Here is a 19525-nt window from a genome sequence, read left to right on the forward strand (position 1 = left end):
TTGCAACTATTTACTTTACTTATATTTGAATTTTAATTTAGTCTCAATTCTAGCCCTCCTAATGACTAATGAAATTGCTAGATTAGTCCTACTAGAATTAAGACTAAAGGAATAACTTCAACTTTGACTCCTAGATACACTGAATCTAGACCTTCCATATGCTTATTCAATTTCCCTATTTGTTCGCCAACATGTTCCTTGGTTGAGGGACAATTTGCCTCTTTTGCAATTCTTTGGTCACATGTTGTGGAGGAGTTACTGGCAATTACCTGCTTAATTTTGTCTTTTTACTGAATTGGACTCTACTTTCTATTGCTCGGTCCTATTGACGTATCCCATTTAGGGTATTCTTGTTATACTCTTCGAACAAACCTTCATAGCTAGTGTGGACTGGTTTGGGTTGCTTACATCGAACTGATACAAGTAGTTTACTTTATCACTTATTTCGTTTACTTGATCAATTATTTTTATTACTTTCAAGCACTTAGTTTATGTTTGGCAAGGGGGAGTCGACTAAAGGGTATGTTGGAAGGTTAATTGATGTCGTGCACTGGTCATAAAGAGAGATGGTGAAAAAATGACCAATTTTATGAAGTAGTTAAATAAGAATTTGAGCTGCTAGATGGGTAGAAGAAATTCAACCTATTCTTTGTTCTTCTCAAAATATAGGGAGCCAACTCCTTTTTTAACAAGAGTACAACTTGGCATCCTTCTCTTTCAGACATCCATAATTTCTCTCATTCTCCAAAATGTATCAACTGGTATCAAAGCTGGCGACCTTCATTGGGCCATACATTGTGTATGGCACGAGGGAACAAGAGTGCCCACCACTCGTTTGACAAAATTCTAGTGAAACTTTGGCTATAGAAACTATTCAATTTGAAGGTCATCCATGATAATTATACATCAAACAAGCTTGTTAATACCATCAATCCCTTGAAGAAAAATAATTGCATTTACATGACCAATTCAAGGATTATGTCTAAGGGAGAGAACCTTGAGGTTCTTTGTCCATCAGTTGCACTGAACAACAACCAGTCACAAACATTTGGACTCACATCATAAGGTACGACTATCCAAAGTACATTGATTACAATGAATCGGTAACTTGGGGGGTTAGTCCGTAATGAAGTGAAATGAATTCCCCCCGCATTACTTAGTTCATTAAATAATGTCATTAGTGTATAATGAATTGAATTAAAGTTAAATTACATCACTTCATTCTCTCAAGCAAAAATCGAGGAATTTGGTTTCCCTCCTATTTTGCGAATCAACCAATTGAGCGTTGCTCTCCCCCCTCTCCTCCCCCCCCCCCCCCCCCCCCCCGCGATCCTTCGGCCAAATTTTTTTTCTCCTCTCCCTCCCGTCGACCTTCCTCCCTCTCTTCCCGCCCACCCCCCATCAGCCTTCCTCCCTCTCCTCTCCCTCTCGATCTCCGTCGTAGAGCACGGGAGGCCGAGCTCTTCTCTCTCGGCCTCCCTCTCTTCTCATTCTCGGCGTACCGTTGGAGCGCCGCCTCCGTCGCTGTGGCCCGCCGCTGAGGAAGACGACACGCACCGTGAGGAAGACGATGGTTTAATTTTTCTTTTACTAAGTTAAGGAAAAAATAAACCATCGTAATAAGAATAATAATTTATATTTTTTATTTATAAAATAATTATTTTAATATATTTATTTTATAATTACTATATTAAATTAGTGATTTAATAGTCATAATGAAAATATTTTTAAAATAAATATTTGATAAATTGTTTGGTTTAATTATCCCATTGCTATAATTAATTAAACCAATGGTTTTAAATTTTGTGAAAATATATTATTAATTATTAATACATAAAAATATATTATGTTATTGATAAATATATTTATTTATATATTATATTTATTTTTTATTACTATATTAAATTAGTGAGTTTTAATGTTAAAATATTTTTTATGTTATAACAAAATTATTAAATAATGTCATTAGTGTAGAATGAATTGAATTAAAGTTAAATTACATCACTTCATTCTCTCAGGCAAAAATGGAGGAATTTGGTTTCCCTCCTATTTTGCGAATCAACCAATTGAATTGAGCGTTGTTCTCCCCCCCCCCCCCCCCCCCCCCGCGATCCTTCGGCCAAATTTTTTTTCTCCTCTCCCTCCCGTCGACCTTCCTCCCTCTCGGCCTCCCTCTCTTCCCGCGCCTGTCGGCCTTCCTCCCTCTCCTCTCCCTCTCGATCTCCATCGCAGAACACGGGAGGTCGAGATATTCTCTCTCGGCCTCCCTCTCTTCTCATTCTCAGCGTACCGTTGGAGCGCTGCCTCCGTCGCTGTGGCCCGCCGCTGAGGAAGACAACGCGCGCCGTGAGGAAGACGATAGTTTAATTTTTCCTTTACTAAGTTAAGGAAAAAATAAACCATCGTAATAAGAATAATAATTTATATTTTTTATTTATAAAATATTTATTTTAATATATTTATTTTATAATTACTATATTAAATTAGTGATTTAATAGTCATAATTAAAATATTTTTAAAATAAATATTTGATAAATTGTTTTGGGTTAATTATCCCATTGCTATAATTAATTAAACCAATGGTTTTAAATTTTGTGAAAATATATTATTAATTATTAATACATAAAAATATATTAGGTTATTGATAAATATATTTATTTATATATTATATTTATTTTTTATTACTATATTAAATTAGTGAGTTTTAATGTTAAAATATTTCTTATGTTATAACAAAATTATTAATTTATTTATTATATGCGCTTCTGTTATTTTTTACTTTTTTATTTACTTTTAATAATTTATTCTAGTCACACGTAATTATTGTATTAATTTATAATAAACTATAATCATTATGTAATATAATATAGTTTTTTAATTAGGATATTAACATATTGTAGTACTACACGTTAAATCACTTATAAGTGTGGTAACCATGTTTATTTTGGTTAATTATTTGTTTAGATATATGTTCTATTTAAGTATATTATAAAAGGTTACTCATTCTCTTGTTTATATCATACTTTTTATTTAGGGGCACTAACACTGTAATCTGTTTTCTAGTGCACTTGAACTCGTCTACACTAACACCCAAGGATGAGTTGAAATTAAATCAATTCATTTAAGTTCAATTCAATTCTTCACTTCAATTCAAATTCATTGTGGACTAACCCCCCCAAATGACAATTATCAGTGTATATGGCGGAGGACGACAATACTACAACTACAAAGAAGACGATGCAAGAGCTTTTGATTCTTGATTTGGATAGGATTATACAGTCAGATTACACCTAGGGAGCAATAATAAAATACACAGATTTAACGTGGTTCACCCAAATCGGACTACGTCCACAACTGCTGCAGATAATTCTTTATAGGGAATACAGTCCACAATGTTTACAATTTTCTTCTCATACAAATCCATACATTAATTTACCACTGCAGATAATAATAAATATAGATCTGTAAAAGGAACAATGGAACCTGTATGAAGATCCTGAGACTCGTCGACGCTCAAATAGTACCGGTCAAAAACATCACAAACCAAATACAACACATGTTAGTAGTAAAACGAACCAGACAAAGCCTTTGCGGAGGCGTTCCTTCTTCCTCTGCTCTGCTCTCTCCCTCTACACTGGGGATACAATGCCCTTCTTCCTTCTCTGGTCTCTCTCTCTCTACACTGAGGATAGAGACTCCCAACGGAAAGGAATCACCCAGCGTCAGAGCAGCACAAAAACTCTGTTTCGACAGAAACGTTGCGGTGGGGGAAAGAATAATCTTCTAACTGTATCGGTCGCACAAGAGCTTCTCACTCGAAGCACAAAGATTTCTCTCTCTCTGAAAATCAGTCGTTCAAAGAGCTTCACCGGAAATCTTACTGTTTTTGTTTCTCGCTGTGAAAAAATCACCGCTAAAGGAAAACCTCGGGAGGGAAGATATAAGGTGAAAGGGGTATAATGAGGTTGAGTGTTTCAGACGCCAACCTCATAAAGAAAACCAAAAAATCCCGCTATGTCCCTTTAACAATTCAAACCGAGTATTCCCTAACAATTTCCCACTTGAAGACTGATATCAATCTGTCTTCACACATATCAATGCAGCAACTTTATCTAGGTCTCTTCATTCTTGCAGGCCAACTGAAGCTGAACATAGCTCCAGTTTATCAATAGTCACCGGCTTTGTTTGCATGTTCGCAGAATTTTTATTACCTTGGATCTTCTTCAGCGTTAGCACCTCATCCTCTAACAAAGATCTGATGGAATGATAACGAAGACCAATGTGCTTGGTTCTAAAATGAAATGCAGAATTCTTTGTCATATGTATCGGATTCTAACAGTCATTGTACAAAGGATTCATCCTTTGTTTGAATCCTAGCTCGGTTAATAATCCTTGAAACCATATCATCTCTTTACTGGCTTTTGTTATTGCTATATATTCAGCCTCAGTGGTAGATAATGCAACAATCTTCTGTATCTGCGACATCCAACTAACTAACAGTTGTTGTGCCCACGGTAAACACATAACCAGTGGTGCTTCTCCGGTGATCAACTTCTCCTGCAAAATTTGCATTTGTGTACCCTTGCACTTACAATTCACCTTTGCCAAAGTGCAAACATTAATCTGTGGTGCCACACAGATATCTCAAGATCCACTTTACTACCTTCCAGTGGGTCTCACATAGGTTTGACATAAATCTACTAACAACTCTCACTGCATTCATGACCAATATCTGGTCTCGTACAGACCATTGCATACATCAAATTGCCAATGGCTGAGGCATAGGGAACCTTATCCATGAGTTCTCTCTCCTCTTCTGTGTGAGGAGACTAATCCTTGGATAGACATAAGTGTTTGTCCAAGGGTGTGCCAACTAACTTGGCATTGCTCATGTTGAATTTCTGCAAAACACAAGTGATGTACTCTACTTGAGATAACTGTAATACTCTACTTTGTTTATCTCTTGTGATTTGTATTCAGAGAATCTTCTTAGCTAGACCCAAGTCCTTCATGTCAAATTCTTTTGACAATTGTCGCTTCAAGCTTCTGATCTCATCCATATTTGACCACCTACTAACATATCATCGACATAAAGTAGCAAAATGATATAACTGGATGTGTACATTTTGAAGTAGCAACAGTGATTGACATTGCACTTCTGGAAACCTTCCTTATGCATGAAACTGTCAAACTTCATGTACCACTATCTTGGAGCCTATTTCAAACCATACAGGCTGTTTTGGAGTTTGCACACCATATTTTTTTTCTCCTTTTCTGAGAAACCTTCGGGTTGATGCATGTATAACTTCTCATCCAAGTCTCCTTGAAGAAATGCAGTTTTCACATCTAACTGCTCTAGATAAAGATCTTCAATGGCAACAATGCTCAACACTGTTCTGATAGTGGTGAGCTTTACAACGGGAGATAAGATGTCAGTGTAATCAATTCCTTCCTTATGTTGGAATCCTTTGACAACCAATCGGGTTTTGTATCTCTTAGAGTCATCGTGCTCCTCTTTCACCCGATTGTTATGGAGGGCATTCTTCCCTATGGGTAATTCAACTAGTTCCCATGTCTGGTTGGAGATTAGAGAATTCATCTCATCTTTCATAGCAAACTCCCACTTGCTAGCATCTTCAGTCTGACATGCCTTTTCATAGCATTCAGGTTCTCCTCCATCAGTCAACAATAGATAATTGATGTATCTCCTATTAGGCACATGAGGTCAAGAAAATCTTCTCAATATCAGAGCTGGAACAGGGGATTGTGATATGTCGGATTGTTGTACACTATTCTGTTCAACAGATTCCTCTGGCTGAGGGCTTGCTATAGAATTATTTGGGACATCATCCACATCTACATATATTGGCCCACTCTCTACTGAGTTAGTGTCATCTGTAGTATGTCTGTCCTTATACATCATCCTTTCACTATAAATCACATATCTGTTGTGGATCACCTTTTTGTTTACATCATCCCATATGCGGTATCCAAACTCATCATCACCATAACCGAGGAAGGTACATTTCTTGGATTTGGGATCAAACTTATTCCTGCCTTGATCACTAATATGCACATACTCTATACAGCCGAAAACTTTAAGGTGTGAGAGTCTTACTTCTTTTCCACTGCATACCTCTTCTGGTATTTTGTACTCTAGTGGAACTGATGGACCTTGGTTGATCAAATAAGTTGTTGTGTTAACTGCTTCTGCCCAGAATTGCTTTGGCAGGCCTGATTGTATACGCATACTTCTAGCTCTCTCAGTCAAAGTTCTGTTCATACGCTCAGCTACACTATTGTGGAGAGGCGTACCTAGCACGGTTCTCTCCATGCGGATCCCATGATCATAACAGAACTTCTTGAATCTGGTGTCTTCATATTCACCACCATTATCAGTTCTCAGCTTTTTTATCTTAAGCCCTGTTTCATTTTCAACCATGACTTTCCATTTTCTGAAGGTATCAAACACTTCAGACTTGTGACTTAGGAAATAAACCCATACCTCCCGTGAATGATCATCGATGAATGTCACGAAGTAGTGTTTTCCACCAATGGATGAAATAATTGTTAGCCCCCTAACTTCAGAATGAACGAGCTCTAGCCTTTCCTTGTTTAGAGCTCTGCCATGTGTCTGAAAGCTAACTTTCTTCTGCTTTCCAAGTATGCAATCCTCACACATATCAATCTCTACTGACTGTAGCTCTGATAGTTTCCCCATGGAATGCATAATCTTCATTCATTTCTCACTCATGCGGCCAAGTCTCTGGTGCCACAGGTTGGAACCTTGGTTGCTTGTTGCAGTAGCAATGGTACAACATGCTTGTGTTGTCATGTAGAGAGTACTATTCTTCTTTCCTCGTGTAACCACCAATGCACCCTTCGCAATCTTCCAATCATCACCATGGAAGGTCGTGATGTAACCTTCACTGGCTAGCTACCCTACTGAGATTAAGTTCTTTCTCGAGTCGAGAATTTGCTTGACATTTTTCAGCTCCTATACAGACCCATTCAACTGGATCTTCACTACACCTTTGCCTACAATATCGCACGGTTGATCATCACCGAGATATACCTTACCAAGGTTCTTGGACACATATTTCTCGAAGAGTTCTTTCTGCGAGGTAGCATGAAACGATGCTCCAGAGTCTAATACTCAAGACTCTTCCTTGTTCTCCAGAGAGCATATCAATGCAACATCATTCCCTAAAGAGGAAGCAACATTTGCTTCTACCTTCACTTCCTGATCCTTCGGTGCACTATTACACTGACTTTGGTAGTGCCCATTTTTCCTGCAGTTCCAGTACTTGACACTTGAGTTCTGAGATCTGTTTGGGTTTCTGGATTGAGACCTTCTATTCTGAGGTCTGTTTGGGTTTCTTGATTGAGACCTTCTATTCTGAGAAGTGCCTCGATGAGTTGACCTTCCAGGTCTATTTCCTCTAGTTTTTCCTCTTGCCGCTGTAGACAATGCTGAAGAAATAGTCCCTTCACCCAACGATTTTCTTCTGATTTCTTTACTAAGAACTAGATCATGTACATCATTGAATTTTAACTTGTTGCTTCCTGACGAGCTGCTCACTGATGTAACAGTGGCATTTCAGCTCTCTGGCAGGGAAGACAAAAGTATCAATGTTTGTACTTCATTATTGAATTCAATTTTTGACTAAATTCAATTGGGTTGTAATGATATTGAGTTCGTTTATATGTTGAACTACTGATGCTCCTTCTGTCATCCGCAAATTGAACAGTCGCCTCATCAAATGCACCTTATTTGAGGCTGACGACTTCTCGTACATGTTGGCGAGAGCCTTCATGAGATCTATTGTGGTTTTCTCTTTTGCTATGTTAAATGCAACATTGCGGGATAACGACAGTCGGATAAATTCAAGAAAGAGGTTCCACTCTTCATCCTTCATACTATCTGGCTTCACTCTATCAAGCGATAGGTATAAATTTTTCTGATATAGATAATCCTCTATCTGCATTTTCCAGAAACCAAAATCCACCCCATTGAACTTTTCAATCTTGAACTTCCCTTCATCTGCAGCCATTGGTCCCACTCAAATCTGACTTTCTGTATAACCTAGCTTTGATACCAATTTGATAGGATTAATACAATCAGATTATACCTAGGGAGCAATAATAAAATACACAGATTTAACGCAGTTCACCCAAATCGGGCTACGTCCACAGCTGTTACAGATAATTCTTTATAGGGAATATAGTCCACAATGTTTACAATTTTCTTCTCATACAAATTCTTACATTAATCTATCACTGCATATAATAATAAATACAGATCTATAAAAGGAACAATGTAACCTGTATGAAGATCCTAAGACTCGTTGACACTCAAATAGCACCGGTCAAGAACAACACAAACCAAATACAACACAGGTCAGTAATAAAACGAACTAGACAAAGCCTCTGCAGAGGCGTTCCTTCTTCCTCTCTTGTGCTCTCTCCCTCTACACTGATGATACAATGCCCTTCTTCCTTCTCTGGTCTCTCTCTATCTCTACACTGAGGATAGACACTCCCAACGGAAAGGAATCACGCAGCATCGGAGCAGCACAGTGACAGCAAGCACAAAGCCTCTGTTTCGGTAGCAACATCGCGGCGGGGGAAAGAATAATCTTCTCACTGTATCGATCCCACAAGAGCTTCTCACTCGAAGCACAAAGATTTCTCTCTCTGAAAATCAGTCGTTCAAAGAGCTTCACCGGAAATCTTACTGTTTCTTTTTCTCACTGTGAAAAAATCAAACAGATTTAGTCCTATGGAGCTTCTTATTCTTGATTTACACCAAGATACTATTGTTTCAAAGTCATGTTTCCTCTCCTTCTTGATGATCTACTCCTTCAAAGAGGAGAGACGTGTGCCTCGGACAAAGCTTTATCCTGCTTTTGTTCGAACACAAAGGTTGCCGCAGACGTGGGCAGTAGTGGCCACTAGACCTCTTCCTGTCCCAGTCATGTGTGAAGGACCTGGCCAGATTAAATGTACTTGTGATGGGTAGAAAGGTAAAAAAAGAGTGCTGGTAGTAACTGAGAAAATAGGCTTAGAAGTAAGACGCAGAGTAAGGCCTAGTTCCATGATAAATGGCAAGTTTAATCTAGGCTATTAAATTTTATTATAAACACATCACTACTCGGGTCTTACGTGCTTCTTATGGTAGCCCTGTCTCTGCGCTTTTCTTGTCTTTGTCCGTCTTACGTGCTTCTTATGGTAATGGCACGCTTCTCAAAACAAATTATTATTATGTTATTGGATGGACGTCAAATCTTGCCGGGTCTTGACATTCCCCGGGCAAAGCCACCTAACCCATCTTTCCCCTTTCCCTCTGCAAGTTCTTCCCTAAGAGGGACGGCGGAGGAGAAGACCACCATTGCAACCCCCTTGTTTCGTACATCATTCAAGAGACTCGACAATGTGCCCGCTGCGCTTGATTTTGGTGTTCCTTTCCGCCACATTCGCTGGATTTCTCCTGTTGAAAGGTGTAAAATCCACCCAAGATGAGTTTCGAAACCGCGAAGAAAAGACCCCAATCATTGAAGAAGACTCTCAATCACTTCGCTCGAAGGTAAATATTCGAAAGCATTTTCCTGGCTAGCTGTTTTTTTGGCATATGTTATTTGGTTCTTTTGCTCACCTCGATCTTGAATTTATCGCGTGCCCTTTTTCGGGACGCTTAGGTTTGGACTCGTATTTGTTCCGCATTCTGGATATTTATCGACATGGCTAGTGGCCGTTACTTGTGGACGAATCTGAAATTGGTGAAGAAGCGATCGGACTGATCGTAGGCAGGTTTTCTGCCTTCCTTCTCTATTTGTAAATTGTTAAGAGATACAAGATGCAAGTGTCTGTGCCCTGTGGTTGTTTGAGAGTTTCTGTTGAATGTTTGATTTCCTGCCATGCCGAGAAGGTTTGTTGGAGGGAATTGATAAGAATTGGTGTGAACATCTATTTGCTTATGAGTTATGTGCCTATAAAATTTATCGATATAGCACTTTCTGTAGTTTGTGAAACATGTTTAATGTTCCCTATCATAGCTACTGTTTCCAATGAACCTGTCAAGGACCAGAATTTGATTTAGGCCAATCTTGGTTGCTAGATCTTGTTTAGGTCTCTTCTCCAAACCTATAATCGAATTGTTTTTTACAGTGTTCACAAGTTCTTTTTCTGAAACTATGTTTTTATTAGAGTGGGTTTCAATATTACAGCTTAATTGAATGCAATTAGTCGTTTATTTTTTATGCTGCTACTGACTGAAAAGAAACCTCTATCTTGTCTTTTATTCTTTTGAGCAAGGACCCTTCATTTGGTCTTGAAACTGGCTGTTTAAATTAAGTTTGAAGTTCAAAGAATGACATTTCATAATCGTTTCTTTTCATCTGGATTCTGCCTTAAAGCCCAAGTAGGGAATAAAGAAACTTTAGAAAGCTTAGAAATGTTGCTAGCAAGACTGGTAGTAGAGGCTTATATGATTTTTTTTTTTTTTGAAAAGTACGTATATATTAACAAAAAGAATTACAAAGAAACTGGGTGTAAATCCCTAATAACAAGAGATTGAAAGGCTGCTCCTGATTTGGCGAACACATCTACCACTGAGTTAGTAGATCTCGGAATGTGATACCAAATACAAGAAAATTGAGAAACAATTTAAAAATTTTCCCAAAGAGAATCCCAATGCCGCTAAAAGGCTGAAATGACTTAGTTTTTGATTTTGAATCAAGAGAACTTAAATGTAAGAGTTATTTTTTAATTTTTTTGGTTAAAATCTAGAAGAACTCAAGTGATGTTATTTTGTCTAAATTCTTCAAAAGAGTAAACTTATGAATTGTATGTTCTTATGGGTTTGCTTATTGTTGGATTACATGAAAGAAGAAGAGAGGAGAGGAAAAAGTGTGAAGGGAGAAATGAAAGGAAAGAATTTTGCTAATGGCACGAGCCATAGCTGGAATTTTGCCTTGACATAATATTTTCTCCAACAATAGTGCAATAATAACCAGAGGTCGGCTTCCAATTATTTAGAGTTCTAGTAGAGTTTGCATCGGCATAACCTTCAATATTAATATGTCTATATGATTTATAAACCAACCCCTCTTTAGAAGATTTCTTGTGATACCTTAAAAATCTATAAGGTTTGACAATGAGAAAGTTGAGGTTCGTACATGTATTGACTAGTCATACTTACGAGAAAAGAAATAGTAAGTTAAATTAACTTAGCCACCAGTGAGTGATTGCTATCTAAACTCTAGAAACCTTCACTTTGGGATCCATGATTAAACATCTTTTTATCTCTTCGTATATATAATAATATGTATTTCCCTTGTGACAAGGTTATCTCGTGCCGGGACTGCCACACCTCAATACATATGAAATGTTTTCAACAAGCCAAGATTTTTAGTTTGAAAATATGCATATAAAAATTGTCACAGTTTCTATAGTTTAGCTACGTCACCACTTATGAGAATAATATCATTGGCATGAATAGCCATAAGGAATACACAAACATTTGTTTTTTATTTCACAAACACCAAATGGTCCACAACACATCTTTTAAAGCCAAATTGGAGAAGCATTGAGGTCTATATGTGTGTCAATAAAACATTCAAAAAAAAAAAAAAATAGAAATTCAAGATGTTCCAAAAGCCATTGAGGTAACTGATTCTTTAGTGAGACAATAACATCGGACTAGGGCATTACCTCTAGTGTGTCAACAAGTTGTTCAAGTGGTACGACAAGCTTTTAAGCACAAAGGAGTCAACCCCAAGTTACAAAAATAGAAATTCAAGATTTTCCAAAAGCCATAGCTTTGGCTATATGTCTCTGGATCATATAATTGACTATCAAAATGACAAACAACACCAGGAGAATTTAATAAGTATATTTTTTTTAAATCAGATTTTTTTAAAGACTTTTTTATGAGAGATAGGAACGAGTCTGATTTCTTGCAACAATTAGATTTTTTAACTTGGATTTTGTCCTATAAATACAAAGTCTTTTTATGGCCTTAACAACAAACCTTCAGTGTCCTATCCAAGTGGTTTCAAATGATCGGAGTTTAAAATTTGATATTGAAGACTCGATTCAAGCATTGAGTTAAGTACGCTCGCATTTGATTCTCATATCTCTTGAATATATCTCAAAATTATCTGAAGTTTTGATTATTATCTTATTGATAATTTATTTTTAATTCAATAAACTTTTATTTTGATTACATTTAATTATTTTATATCTACAAAAGTTCTACCAATCAATTTTGATAGTTTCACTTAGGATTCTTTGATGTAATTTTATCATTGTTTCAAATTTGTATATTTGAGCAAAATCTTCTTACTCTTAAATCTATGGGAGAAGGTTTCAAAATTATCGTAAATTGTAAAATGTTGCCTTCAGTTTTTCAATTTCTTAGTTTTTTTAGATTATGTAACTTGAAAAAATACTCAAGATAATATTCTAAATTAAATTAATATTATAATATATTTATGATAAAATTAAATTATCATTTATTTCTTTTCTAGACGATTTTTCCGAAATAATTATGTCTTAAACAAATAAAAAAAATTAAAATTTAACACTTTAAAAAAATAAGATAGTTTTTTTTTTTGCCCCATATGAAGTTGTAACGTGCAAAATCACATCATCCATATAAACCAAGAATGTGGAGTCTCCTATGTAAGTTCAGAAAAAGCAATAGAGAAGTTGTATTTGTTCAGAGTTCGGACCACCCAAGGAGAGAGGAAAATAGAGCTTATCTTGGCTAACTCGGAAGGACGATATATGTAGATGTGATTTTACCACCCAAACGAAGATCACGAGAACTAATAAACTTTTAAGTAGCAAAGTTAAGATACAAACATTGTTAAATAGAAAAGTAGAAATTAGGGAGTCGCTTAATTGAGTAACAATGGTACCACAAAAGATGAATACTATGGAAGAACAACGTGGGCACCCGTGAATATAATTGCTAGACATCAAGATGGTTGGGGCTGCAGCTGTGGTTGTGGTTGTGGCTGTGATGCCTGTGGCTGGTCACCTTGCCAAGCCCAAACAATGTCCTTCAGGGCTGGCCTTATCTCCTGCTTTAACAGATTCTGATATTCTAATGTGTCTCCGCTTGACTTTTTCACCTCTATCAAATGAAATGTGGGAGTAACCTCAAAGATCTCTGCGTCAATGGCCAACACTCCTTTTCTCCCTACCTTCGTCCCCTCCAGTTTCAAGACTCCTCCATCCTTCTTCTTGACTTCGAACTTCAAATGCCTTGCAATATCCTCAAATTTCGAGATGATGGTTGACGCAGGCTGGGCAGAGGTAAACCGTGCCTCTCTTTTGTGCTCGGTATCTTCGAACAAACCAGAGAGGTCAAATCCTGCAGAGAGAGAAATTATATCAAAGGCATTCAACTGCTTCCCATCTGGTAAACTGTTATCGCAGGTACCAACAAGCAAATCGGTATCCTGAGGAGCAACATCTGTATTCTCAGTTTCTGATTTGTTTTGTTTTGCATCATACCCTTTCCTAAACCAAGAATTTTCCATAATATTTGAAATGGAAATTCTAGTGCTTGGGTTAGGATCCAATATCCTGCATAATAGTCTGCGTACATCGGATGGAAACCAATTAGGACACCTAAACTCCCCTTTGCCTATCTTCCTGTACATTTCCATGAGATTTGAATCATGGAAAGGGAGGTAACCAGCCAAGAGCACAAACAGGACCACCCCAGATGACCAAATGTCTGCTTTTGCACCATCATAACCTTTTCTACTAATCACTTCAGGGGCTACGTAAGCCGGGGTGCCACAGGTTGTGTGAAGCAGACCATCCTGTCGCTTTGATTCAGCCAGAGCACTCAATCCAAAATCTGAAACTTTAAGATTCCCATTCTCGTCCAACAACAAATTTTCAGGCTTCAGATCCCGGTGGTATACACCTCTACTATGACAATAATCAACTGCACCAATCAACTGTTGGAAATATTTCCGTGCTAAATCCTCCTTTAACTTGCCCTTAGCCACCTTGTTAAAGAGCTCCCCACCTTTAACATACTCCATTACAAAGTAAATTTTGGTCTTGCTTGCCATAACCTCATAAAGTTGGACCACGTGTGGGTGCCTTACCAGTCTCATCACTGAAATCTCTCGCTTTATCTGATCTACCATTCCAACTTTCAAGACCTTCTCTTTGTCAATCACTTTTATGGCAACGCTTTGTGCAGTTTTGATGTTTCTTGCATAATAGACCTTTGCAAATGTGCCTTGCCCTAACAACCTTCCTAGTTCATACCTTTGCATCAAAATGCTCCCTTTATTTTCCATTTGAAGTCCAAGAGAACTACTTTAGCACACAATACTCAGATATAGTCTCCCCCAGTTATAAAATATATACTATTTACAGTCTGGGAGCTTATTATTGCGGAGACGCTCAACCGTCTTCACACAGGTCGTGATTTAACACGACAGGTTTTCTTGGAGTTGGACGCCCATTGTGCACTATTGCACAGGAAGAGGAGAGTTGAGTTGGTCGACGGTATTTATGCTCAAATTGATCAACGATGAAGAAGGGAGGCTCAACATGAGCAATAGCATCCCAACTTTCAGAGACTGACTTCTCAGCAGTTAAACACATCTTTCAGCATTCCCTGAGCTTTGTCGTCCAAACAAGAAAATATTGAAAAAAATGCTCAAGTCTTCTGAATCAAAAGAAACCGAGTCCAAGATTGCAGCAAGGTTGCTTATAAATGGGTGGATGGGATCTGAAAGAAGAAATAATTAAGAATGTTCAAAGGTCCAATTTGAAATATCTTAAAAATTACCAACAGAAAAGAAGTAAGATAGGACAAAACCATCACAGTTGGTTTAATCTTTTGTATAACTTTGAGAAACAAGCTATACTCTTTCAAGCCTAGAATACCATAAAACAGAACCATAACAAGCCAGTTTAGATCAACGCAGAGAATCAATCTATACTCTCTCAAGCCTGGAAAGCACATATTTAAGCACACCAAGAAGAGGAAGACAAGATCTTTCTATAAACATATACAAAAGATCCCAAAGCTAACGAGAATCATCACAGTGTAAAAATTAAAATAGATTTTGCAAGTAACGTTGCTGCCGCTTTTGCAGCTCATACCTATCATGAAAGTCTACCGATCTCCATGAGTAAAATGCTTAATTTCCTTCTCTCAAGTATCCAAAGAAAGAGCCACGCAGCTTAAATCCAATTCCATACATATATATTATTTGAAGAAGCAGCATATCAATGAAACTGACTTAATTTGAAAAATTAAATAAAACTAGAAAATATCATCTTATCACTGACAGAAAATCACAGTCACATACCAAAGAAATAGTTTAGTGAATACGAGCTACTCGAGCGAGGAGCGAGGGAAAAAAAAAAATTTCAAAACAGCAACACCTCTTAACCCTCAAATTGATGAAATCCTATTGCACAAGAAAAAGAGACATGCATGTCTAGTGAAACTAAAGAAGAGTATATAGAGAGAAAAGCAGAAACTGTTCGTCACGGAACTGACGTAACTTGAAAATATCCAACAAAACAAATCGCAAAAAACATGCCTAGAAAAGCAGGGGACGAAACATTTAATCAAAAACAGTTCATGAAGAAGCAATCAGATCAAGACATACCTAATGGTAATAAAAAAAAATACAAAGTAAATTCATTGGATTACGCTAGAAAAACCAGTTTAGAAAATAAATAGATCGAACCTCCACAAATATACGAGTTAGGCGTCAACGAAGAATTCCACACGAAACGAATGTTTGATAAGCAGATAAATATCACAAATCTCCGACAACATCAATAAAAGGGAAAGCACGAAGCAATTAGGAGAGAGAATCGAAGATGGAATTTCTGTACCTCAGAGAGATCGAAGCCTGAGAGAGCCTGCTCCAACAGATCCGAACCTCAGAGACAAAAGAAAAGGAAAGTGGTGAGAAAGCCCTAGCCTTTATGCTGCGGTCCAGGCGATCCAGCCGTTATCGTTTAAATGTATTATTGGTTATTCATTATTTTCCTCACCAGTCACCGCCTCCTTTAGTTTTTAGATTTCCACTCCTAAACTACCCCTAGTCTTGATCGAAATTACATGGAAAAGGTCTCTCTGCTCTCTCGGTCACATGGTCTCAAGTCTCAACCAGAACCAGCTAAACGCGCTTCCGCTCCGCCAAACACGTGTACCCTCTCTTCTCATTTAACCTAATTGCTCGCCTAACCCATCGCCCTGCACCCATTTACATGTGGTCACCCTCGACTAAGCCCCATAGCCTCGCTCCTTAGTCCCATTCACAATATATATATATATATATATATATATATATATATATATATATATATATATATATAGAGAGAGAGAGAGAGAGAGAGAGAGAGAGAGAGAGAGAGAGAGAGAGAGAGAGAGAGAGAGAGAGAGAGAGAGAGAGAACATTCTTATTTTGGTGAGTCCCACCAGCTCATGTGATCAATGAATTAATGTAATCAGAGTATATGAACTCATATTTATAATAGAAAAAAGTAGTAGAGTCCAATTACAATTAAACTACATTTGTCCTAATTACACCCAGACTCTAACACTTAAAAGATAAGTTCTAGCATAATTAAATAACTCAATATAAATAGAAGACTAACATAACTAAAACACTTTTAAACTGAAACTCTTATGTAAAACCTGCTTCCATAATAATTTTGGTTTTGTAAGACTTCTTATTGTGAGAGTCATCATGATCATGGTGGGTCCCACCTTGTAACATGTATCACCACAACAAAATATATAAACGTAAAACGCCAATATAACCATTTAGATAACTCACCATTATTTGCATTTGTTGTTGAAGCTCGAGACTCATGCAAGGGTTGCCCCTCTATTGATATAGATGTTTCACTTAAAAAAACAAAAAGAGTGAAAACAAACTTAATGAACAAATACTTAAGAATACAAAATAAATTATTTTAAACATAACTAACTAAGTAATTAATTAACTTTTATTCAATTTAAGACAATTTCGCTTATCATGGTGTGCTAACTTTTATTAAAATTAGGACAACCTTTTGATTCGAGTTGCCTCTTCCATTCCCTTCTCTTTACCTCTCTTCAATCTCTTACAACTACTTTTGGATTACCTTTAGTTTTCTCATTCTCAAATTCATTTCCCACTAGTTCAGGTGATTGGAACTCAAGTAATTGCTGGTGAAGGACAACTATTTTCTCTTTTGTGAATTCATATGTATTATTAGAACAATTTGTCATAGATAAGTAATCAGTCCAAATAAATCCCAACTCCCTCATTCAATTAGGTGTTAAGGGCACTACATCACCTCGAAATTCATAGCATTTTTTATCTGAATTAATAGTTATACATTGTGTCCATCTCTTCATGGTGTAATGCTCAGGAAGTTGATCAATATACTTATTCCTAAAATAATAAAAATGTGTCTACAAGGAATACCTTCCACTCAAACTTCATACAAGGACAACAGGCAAGTTGTTGATGTGGATCATATGAAACATTTTGAGGCCGTTATCTTACGAGGAATCAATAGGATATGATTGTGACCCTCCATAAATTTCACCACTTTCCACTTCTTATCATAATCTTTAGTGAATCTAATTAATGCCCCACACCCATCTCTTACGATTACTCGCATTCATTTCTTTGGTATTTTGATGATAATTCACATAGCCTTTACGTACATTGAATCCTCCATCCGTAGCATAATTATAATAAAATGTTTTTGGTTCCTCAATTGAGTAAAAAAACATACCTACTCTAGGCTTTTTATTGTTGGATTCCACACATTGTCCCGTGTATAATTCAAGGTGCCTTCATCATCTAATAATTCTTCACATATGTTTGTTGGATGCTAAACATATTGAATCATTCTTGTTCAATTTTCATATCACTTTATTAGAAGCTTCATCACTCCTCACCGAGATAATAAGCACCCTCAAATCACTAAGATGAATAATTATTCTAATTTAAACAAGAACCGAGATAATAAGAGCTCGTTTAGCATTCCAAAGATAAGTGTTTATGGGTGGTGATAACATCATTTTCTTATCGCTTTCAACAAAAATCAAGAAAATATTCAAAATGTAAAAAAGAAAAAAAATTGCATTCACTAAAGAAATTAATAAAAATTTAAGCAAACAAAGCTACAAAAAAAAAAAAAAAGGCAAATAAGCAGACTAAGCAATGGGAATGGGGGGAGGCGAGTTTGATTAAGCCTCGTTCATACCTTACAATAGAATGGCAACCAGACAGTTGACGGTGTCACCAAGGACGGTGATGGAGACTCTAGGAGAAACTATGGTGGAAGAGGAAAAACAAAATGAAAGAAGGAATAAAGGATCAGGCGCCATTCAAAATGAGTGGTGATGGAGAGGAAGAGGAAGAGGACGACGACAATGATAGTGACGGTGAGCAAGGGGACGACTTCCAAATGGGAATGGGGCGACCGATTAGAGAGAGGGAAAGAATGGGGAATGAGAGGTGAATGGGAGAGTCGAGCAGGGATCTTTCGCCTCCGTCGTTGATCAAGATCTAATGGCTAGAAACGTTGTTTTGTATTTTTCGCATGAAATCGAGTTTCATACCTGATCACACATAGTTACCACGTAAGCAAATTCTGAATTTTTCTCCACCCACGTTTCTTTACTATATATATTAGATTAGGTAAGCACTTTTTTGTTTTGATCATTCGTGGTGACTAGAGCCAACAAGTCTAAATTGAGTGGGCGTGAATCAATCTAACAAAACAAAGTTTGTGGCCGAAACCTATGCTCCTCATGCCCCAAATGTATAGCCAAGATCATTTGATCATCCAAGCATAGACATGAAAAACAAAAAATGAAAAGTAGAGGTTGTGATCTAAGTTAATTTTATGCAAATTTGTCGTACTAGTCATAGATTTATTGATTAAATGAATATCTTTTTTATTTATTATTTAAAAAATCAGTATTTTGGTCCTATCGGACCGTAAATCGGACTACTTGAATCGGGTCAATTTGTGTAAAAGATTTGAAAAGAATTTTATCAGAAGGATGATTCAAAGTTAATATTTTGGTCTAATTTATGATAGGATTAGATTAAAACAAATCATCTTAATGGTCAATCCAATTTTAATAAATAGTGCTATTCATATCTTAAAAAGGAATTAAATTTGAAAATGTACTACTCTCTTAATTCAAGAAATCAATTAAAATGATTTTTTATTTAAACCCTCAATTAAGGTTCCAAAGAAAAGTAAAATTAGTAGAACAACAATTAACCTAAGAGTTAAGGCTTCAATGGCAATGTAACTAACATCTATTTGCAACATATGAGAAGGAATTGAGGAAAATCAAACTCAGCCTACCATGGCTAAAATTGTGGGTTTCAACAAGCAAAAACATCAATTTGACTTGTTTCTAATTGCAAAAACAAAAAACACTTATCTTGGTGAATGAAAGATGTCATCTTTAGATGGTTGAAGCAACAATCCTTCAAATTCTCAT

At 36.8% G+C, this 19525-nt stretch overlaps 1 protein-coding gene and 1 long non-coding RNA gene across 2 annotated transcripts; one reads left to right on the top strand and one right to left on the bottom strand.

Moving 5' to 3' along the window:
- The first annotated feature begins 9299 nt into the window (after nucleotides 1-9299).
- LOC137942566 (uncharacterized) lies at nucleotides 9300-10176 on the top strand. Its single transcript, XR_011110574.1, has 2 exons — nucleotides 9300-9586; nucleotides 9699-10176. It is a non-coding gene; the product is annotated as an uncharacterized lncRNA (long non-coding RNA).
- Nucleotides 10177-12801: 2625 nt separating this feature from the next.
- LOC137934080 (CBL-interacting protein kinase 2-like) lies at nucleotides 12802-15980 on the bottom strand. The gene is made up of 2 exons (XM_068778304.1): nucleotides 15892-15980; nucleotides 12802-14767 (listed from the first exon to the last, which is right to left on the bottom strand). Exon 2 carries the CDS (start codon nucleotides 14328-14330, stop codon nucleotides 12984-12986), a length of 1347 nt encoding a protein of 448 aa, XP_068634405.1. The 5' UTR covers nucleotides 14331-14767; nucleotides 15892-15980; the 3' UTR covers nucleotides 12802-12983.
- Between the last annotated feature and the right edge of the window lie 3545 nt (nucleotides 15981-19525).

This window comes from Aristolochia californica, unplaced genomic scaffold, assembly GCF_029961685.1.
Source record: "Aristolochia californica isolate CCGP_79_NKW_82.1479 unplaced genomic scaffold, dmAriCali1.0.hap1 SCAF_10, whole genome shotgun sequence".
Lineage (NCBI taxonomy): Eukaryota > Viridiplantae > Streptophyta > Magnoliopsida > Piperales > Aristolochiaceae > Aristolochia > Aristolochia californica.

Bases quoted from the DNA above. Each gene is read 5' to 3' on its own strand.
- LOC137934080 (XM_068778304.1), bottom strand. From the start codon at position 14,330: ATGGAAAATAAAGGGAGCATTTTGATGCAAAGGTATGAACTAGGAAGG.